This window comes from Chiloscyllium punctatum, chromosome 14, assembly GCF_047496795.1.
Source record: "Chiloscyllium punctatum isolate Juve2018m chromosome 14, sChiPun1.3, whole genome shotgun sequence".
Taxonomy (NCBI): domain Eukaryota; kingdom Metazoa; phylum Chordata; class Chondrichthyes; order Orectolobiformes; family Hemiscylliidae; genus Chiloscyllium; species Chiloscyllium punctatum.
In genome coordinates this window covers 8,700,621-8,718,122 of record NC_092752.1, presented here as the reverse complement: position 1 = coordinate 8,718,122, position 17,502 = coordinate 8,700,621, and the positions used below count along the sequence as shown (strand labels likewise).

General features: G+C 42.1%; 1 protein-coding gene across 2 annotated transcripts in view; it reads left to right on the top strand.

Annotated features, from left to right (window-relative positions):
* The window catches only part of grid2 (glutamate receptor, ionotropic, delta 2), a 978,162-nt gene that overhangs the window by 831,729 nt on the left and 128,931 nt on the right, over positions 1–17,502 (top strand). For both annotated transcript variants that reach the window (XM_072583858.1, XM_072583857.1), the window contains one exon: positions 9,012–9,150. In XM_072583858.1, the coding sequence (XP_072439959.1) occupies positions 9,012–9,150 (139 nt within the window). The remainder of the gene's footprint in view (positions 1–9,011; positions 9,151–17,502) is intronic.

The window sequence follows — 17,502 nt, the reverse complement described above, 5'->3', positions numbered from 1 at the left end:
TAAGAATTTGCAGGCTCCTCCCGCTAGCTGACCACTTGTACTGAACAAGGGCGACACGTTTGGCTTCAACAATGGGGGCCATCTTGGTTGCCTTCACCTCAAACCAGTCGTGTGTCTTGCAGGTCTTCTTCCCAAAGATAGCCAGGGATGTGTGGTGCATGGTATCTCATAAGGTTTTCTACTTCTCTGTAGTGGAGTGTCCATGTCGCAAGGCACTGAGTTCTCTCTTGAAAGCCTTTGAGAACTGTTGCACAAGGTCTGGTTGGGACATCTTGCTCATGTTGATGTGAGGGTTCCCCTGTTGCTTAGTACGATGGAATCTCTTTGGTTGCAGCCTAATCTTGCAACACCCTAAGGGGTGGTGTGTGTCACCGTCCACACTGTGGTCGAGCATGTGTGGAGAACATATTTGATGGTGGTGCACCCAACTAGGATCAGATCGAATTGGTGTCAATGCTTTGAGTGCAGGTGTCTCACAAAAACTTTGTGCTGAGGCTTTGTCTGGAAGTAGGAGTTGGTGATGCACAAATCATGGTAAAGGAACAGCTCGAGCAGTCGCTGTCTGTTCTCATTCATTTTGCCCACACCAAAATGCCCAAGGCAGGAGGGCCATGAGTAGTGGTCTGTACCCACTCTGGCATTGAAGTCACTCAGAAGAACAAGTCGCTCCTTCCTAGGGATGCTGCTAATGAGGGGTGCAAGATTATCATGGAACTTAGTATTTGTGTCTGGCATGGAGGACAGTGTTAGGGCAAACATGCTGACAAGGATGACTGGGTCTGCGATAGTGTTGAGGCAAAGAGTCTGAGCCATTGCTGCCTGGCACTACTGTGTTCGTCAGGCTGTTCTTCACTGCGAAGCCGTCTCTGTAGTTTATGAGCTCATCAGAGCCCTTTCCCAGCCAGTAAAGTGTGTAGCCCTTCTCTCACAGTGAGCCTGTCTCTGCCAGCCTTGTTTCCTGGAGGGTGGCTATGTCCATGTTGAGTCCCTTGAGCTTGTTACTTATGACAGCTGATTTACTAGAGTCACTGATGTCCTGGAGGTTTTCTGAGAGGCCGGACATCATTGTTCTGACATTCCAACTTCCCAGTTTTAGAGCTGGTCTCTTTTGTTGTTTTTGTCATTGCTTGGTGCGGTGATTGCAATCTGCTGTTTGGATAATTCCTAATCCCCATGGACCCAATGATTGAGGCAAGACAGCACCTTACTGGCTGGGGGCTGCCCAACTTGAGGGGGGCGATAGCTGTCCAGTGGGATCCAATAATCCCTCCCACTGTCAGGAGCAACCTATGGCGTCACGCCCTATGCCAATCTAGCAATGACTTAAAACTGGTATCCGCTGTCCCCCTCCCCCCCGCCCTCAAGTGTTGGGTCAATGCTGTGAGGGAAGCTGGAGAGCCCTTTCCAGGTGCAATGGTGGGAGGATGCAAGCCTAGGCTGTGTGGCATGGGGAACAAGTTGTTGCCTGTGAAGCACGACCCCCCCCGCCCCATGACACTGGCTAATCCAAAGGGACAGTGAAGCCGTTATAGTTTGGTACCAGCGGCGTCACGGGAGCTGTCAGAACGAGGTTGGAGATAATGATGAACTGCCTTTGGAGCCTCATCTCTGGAATTTTCCTTGAGGTTTACTCCTGAAGCCTTTCCCATGTCTGGGTCTGACCATAAGGCAGTGGAGGTTTGAAACCAGAGTTTTCCTTCTCCTTACCAATACATCTAAACTCAAACAACATAGTTCTGGGTGAACAAGCATGCAGTACATATTCATGGTGAGTATGTTTTTTCATAGTTCACCACTTTTCCCCTTGAAACTGTTTTTGCAAGTAATTCTGATAGAAGCTATTTTGATCTAAGAGCCTTTTACCTTTCACAAGCTGTGCTTTGCATTTCTCCAGAGATAACCACTATCGGATTTAAAAACCTTTTAATTTTGCAATGTCGCCATAAGACTTGTTCAGTTATTATTAGGGGCCGGAGGAATCCCAATAATGGTTCAGAATTCGTTCATTGTGGTTGTCTTTATAATATTTCTTGCTCAACATAATCTCAGATCGAACCTCAACTCAAACTGCTGGCTAATTTGAGTTTCCTATCAAAATGGAGCTGACAGTGAAATCTGTCACTAAACTCAAATTCAACTTGTTTCCAGCAAAATACAGCCACAAACCTTTGAGAGCTATTCAATTTTGTTTACTTGTAAAAAAAATTTCTACAAGTTCTGAAACCGACTGTGCTTCTGAATCACAGTTCAGCCACTGAACCAACATACAAGCTCAACCAAGATAGAAAGGGAAGCAATGTTTCCCACAAAAAGGTTACTAAATGATTTGGAAAGCCTTTCCAGGGAAAACAGCCCCAGCCTATTCAGCCTCTCCCTGGAACTCAAATCCTCCAACCCTGGCAAGGTGAAAATGGATTGGCTGTGTTGAAAGTAGCCCATGTAATGGCAGGGTGTTAGGATGGGTAAAGAACTTGGAAAAAAGTTTTCAGGCTTTAAAATGATGGAAGTCAATATTGAGTCCTGACTGCTGCAGTATGTCATTTTCTGTTTGGGGACCCTGCAGCCTTCAGGACCCATTACAAACTCCAATTATTTTGATGCCTGAACACCTCTTTCCATGTCCTTTCAGCACAGCCTACCCGCTTTCGTGTACATATGGTCCCCATCATCAGTTTTTCCTTCTCTCTGATATACTATCAGGCATTCCTTTGTCTCCCTAACGGGTTCTCTCTCTCTGTATCTGGACTCCATCTATCTGATCCTTTCGACCCTCACCTCTTGTCATCAGCTAATATACCGCCATTTCTTCACTACAATCAGTTCCAAATAAGGGTCACAGACCTCTGCTTTGTCTCTACAAATGCTGACAGACCTGCTGAGTTTCTCCAGCAATTTCTGTTTCTGTCTTAGGATTTCTTGAGCTACTTGATCATCATTGCTTCCACAGGCTAAACACTCAAACTGAATCCATGTGTGCATTTTCAATTCTGCTGAATTATGGAATCATCAAATCCTGACAGTGTGGGAGCAGGCCATTTGGCCCATCATGTCCACACCAACACTCCAAAGAGCATCCCACTCAGACCCACCCCCTAACTATCCCTATAACCTTGCATTTTCCATGGCTAATTCACCCACCCTGCACACTATAGGGCAATTTAGCATGGCCAATCTACTTAATTTGCACATCTTTGGACTGTGAGAAGAAACCAAAGTACCTGAAGGAAATCCACACAGACACACGGAGAATGTGCAAAGTCCACACAGTCACCTCAGGATGGAATCAAACTCAGATCCCTGGTGTTGTGAGGCAGCAGTGCTAACCAGTGAGCCACCGTGCTGCCCATTAATTTTAAAAAGTCTTCTTTTCCTGTAGGAAGTACTCATGCTGTCACTTCTTTGATGTGCAAATTAATGGAACTCACTTGAATTATCTTCCTAATAAGGAACTACATTAACAGTCATCAGATTAAACATTTAATGTTTTGGTTGCAAGACAACTTGAACTGTAGTGCTGTTTCAACATGGTGTATTATTTACAGATTGTTTCCATGCATTATCTTCATTTTAGCAACGGGTTTTCAATTTATAGATTTAATTCAGGAACTCATACTGGGATGGCATGGTGGCTCAGTGGTTCGCACTGTTGTCTCACAGCGCCATGGTCCCAGTTTTGATTCCCACCGTTTGTGTGGAGTTTGCACATTCTCCCCGTGTCTGCGTGGGGTGGCTCCAGTTTCCTCCCACAATCCAAAGAGGTGCAGGTCAGGTTAATTGACCATGCTGAATTGCCCACAGTCTTAGGTACATTAGGGGTGAATGTAGGGGAATGGGTCTGGGTGGGTTACTCTTCGGAGGATCCGTATAGACTTGTTGGGCTGAAGGGCCTATTTCCACACTGCAGAGAATCAAATCTAATCAAAGGAAAATGGTTGAATGAGGTATTGGATGTATCAGATTAATGTATATTGAAGGTAAGGAATTTCACCCAGAAACCACTTTCATCCTCCATTAAAATCTGATATCAAATTCAAATGAAATACCAAAATCTTGTCATGCTTTAGGATCTTTTCATTTCTAAACAGAACTGTGAAATAGAAATTAAATGTCTTGTACAGTTACAATAAGTAAAACCTGAAAGAATGTTGGCAAATGTTACAAATAATATTTCTCAGTAAGAAAAATAGCAAAGCAATCTTGACATTTAATTCACAAACAGAAACTCTGCAATTTGCTTTCATGAGCTCCCTCAACAAAGTAAGAACTATGCTGCTCATTGTTTTCTATTGATTCAGTATTACTGAACAATTCTAATTTTTTTGTAAAAACCTTGCATGGCATGTGGGCATAGCTGGTATTTGTCAGCCTTGAACTCATTGACTGTCTAGTCATTCAAAGAGAGTTAATGACATTGCAATACTGGAGTCATGTGGAGACCAGACCGGGGAAGCATAACATATTGCCTTCCCTAAAGGAAGGGCCTTAATGAACAAGATGGGGTGCTATGGCAATTCATAAATGGTTAGCTATTAGTTTTAAATTTAATCGAATTCAAATGTCATCATTTTCCCTGGTGAGATTTGAACTCAGTTCCATAGAATATAAGCTTAGGACTCTCACACACTAGTCTAGTAACATTCCTTCTGCACCACCACTGCCTCCTCCATGTCAGGTTGCACACACCTTGATCAAGTGGTAATAATTAAGTATCAGTGGCTTGGACCTTTTATTCAAAGTTTGTGAGAAGATTCGTAGCTCGGGTGGTCATCGTTGTGGTTCTGTTCGCCGAGCTGGGAATTTGTGTTGCAGACGTTTCGTCCTCTGTCTAAATGACATCAATCTGGACCCAATATACCGACCACTGCAACGGACAGCTGGAACTGACAACCGGAAGCAGCAGATTCAAACCACTACAAATGCCGGAGGAAAGATCACAGAAGCGCTTCACAGGAGGCTCCCAAGCACTGAGGATGTCATATAGACAGGGGACAAAACGTCTGCAACACAAATTCCCAGCTCGGCGAACAGAACCACAACAGCTTTTATTCAACTGTGCTGGCTTTTTTTGGCTTAATTCATCTGATAAAAGCAGGATCTGCAGGAAAGGTCACGGAATTTGAAGTGCAAATTAAGTGTAGCACTACTCAATGCTCTGTGGTATTTTGTACCAATTTTAAAAGCATTGCCACTTAGCCCTGAGCTACCAATGCCTCCAGAGTAAGTGAATGCCCTTTGGGCTAAAGGAGCTTATTTGCCAGATATTGAGAAAGCTTTAAAAACTAACCTGGGCCCCTCCGGTGAAGCTACACTGACAAGTACATTTTAAAGGTTTTTGAAATTCCTGTTGAATATCTCAGGAACTGACACCACAATCAAAGTGCAAAATTGTTTTCGCATTTTTTTTAAGCAATTTCGAGTAACTCAAGTTGGATTGCAAATAGGTGGAGGGATGGTAATTTAAAGTGCTTATTCTTACTTACGTTAACCTCTTCAACTGCATTAATCGAACTTGACCAAGTCCCCACTGTCAAGTAGAACAGAGAACATTTTGAAAGCAATTCCATTTTTTTGAACAACAATCCCTTTTCAAATGCTGTCCAGTTGTGTTGAATCCAGTTGCAATATGCAAATAAATTTGAGGGGAAATTCAGGGATGTGGGGAGGGGGTGAAAACATTTTCCCAAAGAAGGACCTAATTTAGGGTGTAGTTTGTGCCATCTAATAGCACCCTCTTGTGGCCTTTTATATATGTGTATATATTCACATGGCACAGTGCCTTGCCAAGAGACCTTATGCTCAAATGTAGTTGTGGCCAAAATCGAATCCTAGCTCCCCTGCCCTCCCCGGTGAGCCAGATTTTAATTGGAAGGACCTTCACATCATTCTGCTGAAAGCAGTATGCCTCAGTTGTTGGAAGGGTGAGTTGGTAGGAGCACATTGAGGGGAACAGGGCACCTGATGCCTGAACGTTACGGAAAACCAACAGGGCATTTCTTGAATCAACCTTTGGACGTTGAGCCACCTGAAGGTGGAGATCGCCTAAATAAAAGCAGGTCTCCCGTGGCCTCACTGTTATTTTATTCTGCTCTGACAATCTTGCTCACGCTAGACAATGCTACAATTTCAATTCTCGCCTTGACTATAAATGGTTCATGACCGGTTGTTTATGATGACTCCATGTGCCTTTAAATGTAAAATTGATTGTAAAATCTATCATACATACATTGGCCAAGAGGCATGTAAAAAATATGAGCATCATCATTAACTGGAATACCTGAGAATGCCACACTTTAATGTCAAAGTAGATTGTAACATTTGTATAATGGTTTGAAATGGTTGATTAGTTTTTAATTACTTCACCTCTTAGTTTGCCTGTTTTTACTATCCTGCCAAGACCTTAATTCAAATTACCCTTGAGATAAAGGGAGCTGATTGTTCTCAATTACTTTAGATGGAATTACGCAGAATTTCCAGCAGAGAGATTGGTCAATTGGTTTATGTCAGAATATACAACCTCACAGCCAATGTTAAGTCTCAGTGGTTAGCATTGCTGCCTCACAGCACCAGAGGCGCGGGTTCAATTCCCACCTCAGGCAACTGTCTGTGTGGAGTTTGCACAGTCTCCCCGTGTTTGCGTGGGTTTTCTCCAGATGCTCTGGTTTCCTCCCACAGTCCAAAAAAAAAGTGTGCCTGTTAGGTGAATTGGCCATGCTAAGTTGCCTGTAGTGTTAGGTGTAGGGGAAAGGGTCTGGGTGGGTTGCTCTTCGGAGGGGCAGTGTGGACTTGTTGGGCCGAAGGGCCTGTTTCCACACTGTAAGTAATCTAATCAATGTCATCTAACCCTTACATATATCCTCATCGCTGCATATTCTTTTCTGCTCCATGTGCTTATTTAACTTCTCCTCAAATACCATCTGTGCTAGTCACCTCAAATATTACACAAGGTTATACAACACCTTAAACATTTCAAAGGTGGATGTTCACCATTGTAGAGTTTTCGTGCTGTGTTCCCTCATTCTCCAGGCAAAGGGTTCTGGAACCATTGGGTGGTAGAAGTGAATAGAGTATCTCATTTAGTGGAAGCAAGGGCCTAGTGGTGTTATCACTGGACCGTTAATCCTATGAACCAGATAATGTTCTGGAGACCTGGATTCAAATACCGCTTTGACATATGGTAGAATTTAAATTCAGTAAAGCAATCTGGAGTTAATAGTCTAATGACAACCATTTGTCAATTATCTGGAAAAAAACCCATCTGGTTGACTAATGGGAACAGAAACTATCAATTACTACCTGGCCTGACTGCCATGTCACTCCAGACCCACAGCAATGTGGTTGACTCTTAACTGCCCACTGGGCAATTAGAGATGGGCAATGGCCCTGCTAGTGATGACCACATCCTGTGAGTGAATGATTTTTAAAAGCAGCAGGGTTGGTCCATGAAGTCAAATAGCTTTAAATGCAACAAGGGCTAGTGACAGAAAAAACGAGAAGGCTATAGGCACCTTAGCCTATCAAACTATAGCCCAGCAACACCAGAGTCATTTGCCTGCCCTCTTGAGACATTCAATCCAGTTCCTGCCCCCTCCCTAGGACCTGCCAGTCTACCCCCAGTGAAAGCCCAGCATCTCATTACTCACCTCACTCCAGGCTTACCGAGGTCCAGGGCTGAATCTAGTCCCAGCGAGAGGTCACTTCTTCTGGGTGGCCGGCAGTTTCTGGAGGCAGGATCTGCTGCCTAGAGTGTCTCAGGCCAGTTCATGCTTCTTGCAGAGTTAAATGAGTGCAAGGCAGTCTTTGGGGTGTGAGGATGTGTGAGCGAGGAGTGAGGAGGCTACTACTCCTAAACGTTTAGTTCAGTTTGTGTGTTTGATGGGAGGGACCCCCACCTCATGGAATCCCATTACATCCAGCCCTAGGTTTGTCAAGCCAGACGACTAAAGGGTAACGGAAGAGGTGGATTTTAAGGAGTGTCTCACAGGGGAGAAAAAAAGATGGACAGGTATGGAGGGAATTCCACAGCTTAGGCATTGAAACATAGAAAATAGGACGCGGAGTAGACCATTCGGTCCTTCAAGCCTGCTCTGGCATTCAGGATGAACATGGCTGATCATCCGACTCTAGACCATGTTCCTGCTTTCTCCCCAGAGCCTTTGATCCCTTTACCCTAAGACCTACAACTAACTCCTTCTTGAAGATGTTAAGTGTTTTCTTTCAACTGCTTTCTGCAGCAGAGAATTCCACAGGCACACCACCCTCTGGGTGAAGAATGTTCTCCTCATCCCAGTCTTAAGTGGTCTATGCTGTCTCCTTACACTGTGACCCCTGGTTCTGGACCACCCGGTCATCAGGACTAACCTTCCTGTAAGATAATAAAAAGTGAAGTGATTGAAATCAAGAGTGCTCAATAGACTAAAATTGGTTGACACTGAAATGTTGGGATTTGTAAGGCTCAAGGACATTTCAGAAATAGGTGAGACTTTGAAGCAAATTGAAAATGTGGGTGAGATTTTAAAGTCAAGGTGATGGGCAGTCAATGTGGATTAATGAGTACAGGGGAGCTGGGTGAGTGAGTTTTGTGCAGGTTAACCCTAATGACCTATCACTTTCACCCCCATCTTCATCTACTTATCACTTTCCCCCCTCCCACCCACCCCAGCCCCACCTCCTCCCATTTATCTCTCAGCCTGCCTAGCCCAAAAACCTCATTCCTGTTGAAGAGCTTATGCCTGAAACATTGGTTGTCCTGCTCCTCGGATGCTACCTGACCTGCTGTGCTTTTCCAGCACCGCCCTCTTGACTCTGATCTCCAGCATTTGCAGTCCTCACTTTCTCCTAATGATATCCCAGTCTGTTTTCATTGAAGGAAATTTTAAGGAACCTCTTGCTCAAACTCTTCCAAAGGAAACTGCATAAACCAATTTCCTCAGCTTGATTTTCCATGCCAGTTGGTTAGTTTATTATTAGCAGTCTCTTAACTAATGGTGCCCATTGTTTATCTCTTGGTGCAGGTGGAGAGGTCCCTTACACTACTTTAGCTACTCGAATGATGATGGGTGTTTGGTGGCTTTTTGCTCTGATCGTTATATCCTCGTACACAGCAAACCTGGCAGCTTTCCTTACAATCAACCGCATTGAAAACTCCATTCAGTAAGTACTCACATCAGGTGCCATTATCATACACCTATTTCATGGTAAGATAACACACTGTGAATGGATTCTTGTTATATCTGGAATTAGGACATTAATGATTCATTTCCGACAGCGACAAAATCCAATTTTCTAGAATGACAGCGCATCAAAATAGAATGAAATCATTACATTATCTTAGCACTTATACCTTCAATATATAGTCAACATCACAAAGCGAAGAGTGATTAATGTGGATTTGACTATATGCAATTGTATGGCTCTCTTCCATTTGCACAAAGTTAAAAGCTGCTGGAGCATTTCAATTCACTGAACTGTTCGAATCTTTTTTTAAGCTGCTATCTGCATAAAGTTTTCATGCTGACAAGAGCTAGTATTGGTTCCCTTTTCATGATTTCTCTTGTGAAGGTAATGGTGAGCTGCCTTCATAAGCCACTGCAATCCAAATGATGGGGTTGCACCAACAGTCCTGTTGGGGCGGGGAGTGGAGGTGGGGGGTGGGGGAGCTCCAGGATTTTGATCCAGCAACACTGAAGAAACAACAACACAGTTCCACATCAGGAGGGTGTGTGGCTTGGAGCAGAACTTGGAGGTGTTCCCATGAATCTCCTGCCCTTGTCCTTCCTGTATCAAAAGTCTTGCGTTTGCAAGGTACTGTGAAAGGAGGCTTAGCAGGTTTCTGCTGTGAATCTTGTAGATTGTACACATGGCTGCCACTAATGCAAAGGGAGTGAATGCTTTAGATGGTCAATGGGTTGCCAACCAGATGGATTGCTTTGTCCTGGATGGTGTTGAGCTTCCTGACTGTTCTACACTTACTAAGACGAACTATTGACTTGTAAGTGGTTGACATGTTTTGTGGGGTCAACAAGTAAGTTGTTTGCCACAGAACTCCCGACCTCTGACCTGCTCTTATAGCCAAGTCATTTATATGGTTGTTCCAATTAAGTTTCTGGTCAAAAGTAAAGGTAATGCCTCCATAGTACCAGAGGGCCATTGTGCTACTCTCTCATTTGAGAGAAATGACTGGTGTTGGTTTAACCTGAAGAACACCTCACCTCGTGCTCGAGGAGAGCTTGAGAAGGAGAGTCCTTCACAGTAATCCTCAGCTAGTGTGGGCAGTGTATCATTAACTCAGTAAGGCTATTTGCTTACTTCCCTTTTAATGAATCCTTGTGTAACTGAAATTACACACTTGACTTGGTTTACAGTTACCTACTGTGTACTGGATTGCAAAATGAACTTAATTGCAGTTAGGACCCAAGGATCAAAACACATGCATACAGAAATGGTCACACTGGCAACAGAATTCAGGCTCAACCTTTTGACAGAGTGTACTACCTGGCCTGAAGGATTTAAATTGTGACATGATTGTGAGCCTTCCTCCAAGTAAAAGATGTAACTATGGGTATCCACATAGTCTTTTTGTCAGGGTTTTAGAACATTCCTCGTTCCAGGAGCACCCCACCGCGATCACCTTTTTCTAATCAATCAATGACTGTATTGGTCCCGATTCCTGCTTTTACCACGAACTGTAGAATGTTATTAAATTTGTTTTCAATTAGCACCCTCCTCTCACTTTTACTCAGTCCATTTCTGACCCTTTCCTGCTCGCCTTCACTTGTTTGCCTCACAATACGCTATTAATGTCCATTCCAAACCCACTCACTCCCACAGCTTGACTCACACCCTGCTCCGTGAAAGAACTCTATCCCATTCTCCAAGTTGCCTTATTTCAATTGCATCTGTTCTGATGCACATCTTCCACTGGGATATTTCCAACCCCTCAATTTTTCCTCAACAGCGGATTCTCTTTTATTTCCCACACTTCTGACCTTATCCAGTTATAGGGCTCCCCCTGTCCTCACGTTCCACCTCATAGATTCCAAATTCAAAGGATCATTCTCTGCCATTTCTGAGTCCTCCAATATGATGTCACCACCAAATACATCTTCTTTCCCCCCTTCTTGTAATTCAGAGGAAAAAGAATGACAGTTAAAAAGAACAGTAATATTCAGTAATTGACATACTGGTTGGGAACTGCAGCACTGTTCTGAGGTGGACCAGAGTGTGTCATCCACAAGTTTTGCTGTTTTTCTTTCCCTTCTGGATGACATTCTGAAGTGTCTGTACCCTTCTTGAAACCCTGATCCACTAATCCCTAAAGTCTTACCCCATCTCCATGGCACCTTGCTATGCAACCGTAGGATTTACTACTGTGTCCTCGTCACATTTTCCAGTTAGGTATTTCATGGACTTCTAGACTCAAAATTGAGCTCAATAATTTCAGGCCATGAACTGTGTTCCCCATTTTGAAATGTTTTCGCCCTGGTTCCAGTCAGAGCCACACAGCTCAGAAGAGGACCTTCAGCCCATCGAGTCTACAATCCACTCTCATCCCACTTTTCAGCACTTGGTACATTAGTCTTGAATGTTGTAACATTTCAAGTGCTCGTCCATGTACGTTTTAAAGGTTATGACGTTCTATATTTTTTCTAAGCTTTTGTTTTCAGACAGAAATAATCTTTATTCTGCCATTAGCATCTAATCTGGATCAATGTTTATTTCTTTGTTACAACTATTATCATCCCATTTTCCCTTTATTCTGCATTGTACTTGGTGTTTAATCTTTTTTAAATTCAGTCCCGAGATGTGGATATTGCTCGTCAAGCCAGCACTTATTGCCTATCCCTAATTGCGAACGTGTGGTAAACTGCCTTCTTGAACTGCTTTCCTTGTAGTTTAGTTATGCCGACAGTACTCTTGAGAAGAGAGTTACAGAATTCTGACCCATTGACCGCGAAGAATGGCAATATCATTCAAATTTTGGCTGGTGCGTGACTCAGAGGGAAGTTTTCGGGTGGTGGTGTTTCTGTGCGTCTGATGCCACTGATTTTGTTTAAGGCAGACGTCAACAGATTTCTAGATATTAAAGTTATCTAGTGATGGGTGAGGGACATTAGTGCGGTAAAATAATGTTGAGATAGAACAGTTGATCTAGTTGAAGGTAGAGCAGGCTCAAAGGGCTAAATAGTCTGCCCCTGCTTTTATTTCCTAGGTTCATAGAAGCTTAATGCTAATTGAATATTAAAAGTAAATATCAATATTTTCTGTGTTAGGCAAGGGCCTGTTAAGATAACCTCCTTAACCAACATTGCTACCCATCTGCCTTTCCTTTATTTTCTACCTTTCCTGGACAACTTATTTCCCGGAGTATTCAACACCCAGTCTTGCCCTTCCTTTAGCCAGGTCTCCATCACCACCACAATATCATAATTCCACACTGCAAATCGTGTCTGTTAATCCCCAACTTTATTCACTGTACTTCGTGCACTTACACATTAACTCTGTTTTGGACTTCAAATCTTTCTCCCTTACTCCAAATCCACCTACTAGTCACCTACTAGTACCCAAATATTTTGCAGACACTAGCACTCTCCTCGAATATGCTCTCCTTGTTCTCACAGCCTGTCAGGTTGGTTTAAAGCCTTCCCAACAGCACAACGAATACAGCCCCACAAGGAACCCAAACCCAGTTCTGTTCAGGTATGACTCATCTAGCTTGTTCGGGGGTCATTTTCCCCAAACCAGTCCCAACCACCCAAGAATCTAAAGCCCACCCACCTGGACCATTTTTCTAGCCAGGCGTCATCTGCCTGATCCTCCCAACTGTGTACTCACTTGCATGTGGCACTGGAAGTAATCCAGAGATTACTACATTTAAGGTCCTGCTTGCTAACTTTCTATCTAGTTCCCTAAGTTTCCCAAAACTCTGGAACTCCTTGACTAAGCCTCCTACCCCCTGCCTCCACTTTCTCTCTCTTTCTCTCTCTCTGCCTTTAAGGAATTCCTTCAGACCAATCATTTTATCAGCTTTTACACCATTTACTTATATTTCATAATGAGGCTAAGTGTCAAATTATGTTTGATAACTCTCATGTGGTGCACAGTTTATATGTCAGTTAAAAATTAAAAGTAATGATTAATTGTTTCTGTGTTAGGTAAGGGCTGTGTGAGACATACAGACCAGATGAACACAGTCCTTAAACAACTGTGCCATCCCTCCTGCAAGTTTTACAACATTTAATAAGCGAATTATCAGTATTGTCAAACATCGTTATATCCCTTAGAAAACAGCTAGATGTAACTTTTCCAGTTTCAGACTGCCTTGATATGTCTTGCATGCGATATTCTGATGTCCACTTCTATTAGAAAACCCTTGATGCCCAGGAGCTACATTGCAACCTCTTATGTTGAATGAGGGGCGATTTCCAATAATAGGGAGCACAGAAAACTGACAGTAGTGGATTGGCCTTCTCAGTGAAAGAGAAAGCTGAATAAAGTTATACAGTGAGACAACCAGACTATCACTGCCAGTGTTCTGATCCTACTGAAGTGAAACATTACTCCAGTGTCCTGCAGTGTTGCCTCAGGATAGGTAGAAACCCTCAGAATTCTATCTGGCTAAGGATCTCTCTGATTTTGCAACTTCAAAATATATTTGTCAAAATGAAACGTGGCTGCCAATTATTCCATAACCTGAAGGCACACAGACAGTCTGCTGCTCTGAGGACCTGCCTTGGAGCATTAACAGTGTCATCCAATATGTGTTGGGCCCCAATCCAATTGTCAAGTCTTGCAAAATGCAACTGAGCTACTCGGCAATTCACAGAAGGAGTCGAGCATGTGGACAAGATTGTAATTAAAATATTAGCATATTGGGGAACCAAACTGAACCGAACTAAAGTGAATTGGATGTTGTACTTTACCTGTCACACAGCACAGTGTGCTCCAAAAGTATTCCTGTAGCACCCGCCTCAACAGCCGAAGGAGAGGAACAATTGAATATAAAGAGAAGGTCCTTCTTTCTTCGATGTGTTTTGGTTTCAATTGACAGGACAAAGGTTACAATTAGAATGCCCCAACTGGCTCATTGGGAAATGAAGTGATGGTGCCATACTTTCTTTTGAATTGATTTTTCATACAGTATGTAATAAAAAAAATGTTCAATACAAAATGAAAATGTAATATTTTCTATCACCGACAGTGTAAAAACAAAATTAGTTCTGAGGTAACTGTTGGCATTGACAATCATAAACCCAATGGGACTTCACAAACAGCATTTCACTTATTTATTCCTGAAGTATGCTGGTAAAAACCGATAGGAAGCAAATGGTCTGAAAGAAGAGGCTGCCAATAAAATTGTGAAATCGTTTTACCCATAAAGTGATGAGGATGTGGAAGCCATTCCTACATGAGGTAGTTGGAGTTGAACAACATAGATTCATTTAAGGGGAAAGCTGGAAAAACACATGAGATAAAAAGGAGGTTTCCATGTATAATGCTACAACACAGGGTAAACTCTCCTCCTTAATTTAAAACCAGCAACACAGAAAAGATTTATCTGTGCAGTAACCTGTAAAAACTTAAGTGATCAAAAACTATTTAAGGTAAAAATTAACAACTTTATTTCTTAGAGTATATCAGAGAATAAAAAACTAATGACTATTTACAAGTCCTTACTCTAAACTGTCCTTTACCTTCCCTACTCTATCACACTAGTCCGATAAAACTCCCGATTACGATTCACAAAACAAAATGTCTTATCTCAAAACCAGGCAGCTTTTGTTCTTCGCGGTATTTCGGTCTTCTTCTCTTCTTCTTGAGGATCCTGCTTCACAGGTTACTGACCGATAAAGGTACCTTTTAAGAGAGCTATTTTCTGGGCAGTGTGCAGATGCCATTGGCTTGACAGTTCTCCTCTCAACTGTTCAATTTTCCCCAGTCGTATACCCCAAAGCATTAGATTGTGTTATTGGCTTTTAAGGTTGTCAATATACTCAATTCAAACTGGTTGAGAGTTTGGTATTTTTTTCAGGGTATAACTTAAACTAATTGGCCTAATTTGAATCTGTTTTATCATTTCCAGGTAACCACCTACTCGAGTTGTTTGACCAAATATTACATTACATTTCTTGTCAGAACATTTGGTTCCGTCAGGTAGTTCTGTTGTATTTAACTCTCTTAAAGATACAATACACCCACATCTTCATAACAGGAACCATTCTGCCCCTCCATCCTGCTCTTCTATGCAATATAATCATTGTGGATTCAAGTCCACAGTCCCGCCTAGCCCCAATAACATTTGACTACCTTGTTAGTCAAGAATTTATCAACATTCCCTATATTTGCACTGTCACTCAGTGGTTAACACCTCTACCTCACAGTACCAGGGACCTGGGTTCAATTCCAGCCTTGGGTGATTGTCTGTGTGGAGTTTGTACATTCTCCTTCTGCCTATGTGGGTTTCCTCCCACAATCCAGAGACGTGCAGATTAGGTGAATTGGCCACACTAAATTACTAATAGTGTTCAGGGATATGTGTATTAGGTACATTAGTCAGTGGAAATGTAAAGTGATAGTGTGGGGGAATGGGTCTGGATGGGATACTCTTCAGAGGGTTGGTGTGGACTTGTTGAGTTTAATGGCCTGTTTCCACACTGTAGGGATTCTATGATTCTTTCAAAAAAATCAATGATACAGATTCACTACAATCTGGGAAAGAGTGTTCTAAAGAGTTGCAACCTTCCAAGAGAAACAAAATTCTCCTCAACTCCAACATAAATGGCTGACCGTTTGCTTTTAATGGCATGTCCCTTAATTCCAGTCTCATTAGGGAAACATCATGTAGAACATGAACAGTAAATGAGACCTGTAGGGTTGAATTGTCTGTGTGTGTGAAATTGTTTGCAATTCTGCAGCAGTATGGATTAGTTGCAGCAATAACCTTTGAGATCTGAATTTGTACTGAATGAGCTCCTTACTCTTTGGTGCTGGACATTCATATTGGTTACATACAAGACGTATTCCTTCTTCACCAGTTCGTGCGCAATGTTTTAAAAAAAAGGATTTGTTTATGTTACAAGGTTATAATTTTCCAAAATCAATTTATTTTCAGACAATTTGAGGCCAAATGGCCTGATGTCAGTGTCATGTAATTCAACGCAAAGTGAAGAGTGGGGCTTTTGAAAAATCTAAAAGATTGGGTCAACTTTTTAATGGGACACAGATGTGTTTAATCTCATCATAGCTCAATAGATCCTACAGTAAAAATAATAAGTGTAGAAATGTAGAAAGAGGAAGAACTCTGAAGGAACATAAACAAAGACAACTGATGCTTGTTGTAATCTGACTGATAGCATGTGCACATCAACATTTATACTGCATCAATTAATGAGAAAAAAAGGAATCCAGGCACGTCCATTGCTATTGGAACTCCAGGTTATACTAGTGTGACACAAAAAAAACCTAATGGAATTGGAGTCTTTCTGTTCATATAATACATTCTATAGGCCGGTGATGGGTTTCAAAATTGATGTAGACACAGGGTGAATGGATAAGACAAAAGATTATGACTCTAAAGGGAGGAGGTGGGTAGTGACCTTATATTCTGGTAGACCAGGTTAATATCTCTGGAGTGTCTGGTTCAAACCCCACAATAGCAAAGGATGAAATTTAAAGTAAATTAATAAATCAGGAATGGACAGCTAGCCTTAGTAATGTTGACCATGACAGCAATAATTTACTGTTGTAAAAACCCATCTGGTTCACTCAATCCCTTTAAAGAAAAGAAATTTACTGCCATTCGCTGATCTAACTTGAGTGTAGGTAGTTCTATACAGGTAAAACCACTAAACTGTAATCCAGAGGCCCAGCTAATGTTCTGGTGGCATGACTGAATCGCAACAGGACAGATGGTAAAACTTGATTTAAAAACTAGCCTGAATGTAACCATGTTGATTAATATAAATGCCCATCTGGTTCACAATGACTTTTTAAGAAGTAAATCTGCCTTCTTTACCTAATCTGGCTCATATGTGATTCCAGATCCACAGTAGTGTGGGAGTTAACTCTTAACTGCACATTGAATTAGCCTTATAGCTAGCCACACTCTTTTGCCAATAATGGATGGATAACAAATGCTTAAACACAAAGGAAGTAAAACCTGACAAAATCTTCATTATCTTCAGATAAAGCATTAATTATATCATGAATTGAGGAGAAAAACCAATCAATGTGTTTAAGATAATAGGATTTTAAAAGATAGGTATAGCTATTTCCTATTCTTGGGGGGGCACAATTTGGAATTAATCCATTCAGGATTATATACCTTAATACAGTCTCCAGTAGAAGAATTGTTGCCCCAGTTCAAATCATAGAATTCCATGACTGTATGATCCTAGGTGTGTGCACAATTTTACTTAATACGGTGTCCAATGCCTTTTTTTACATACAAACTTGGAAATATGGAATCCTCTCCCTCAAAAGAATTAAGTGCTGACAACTTGAAAT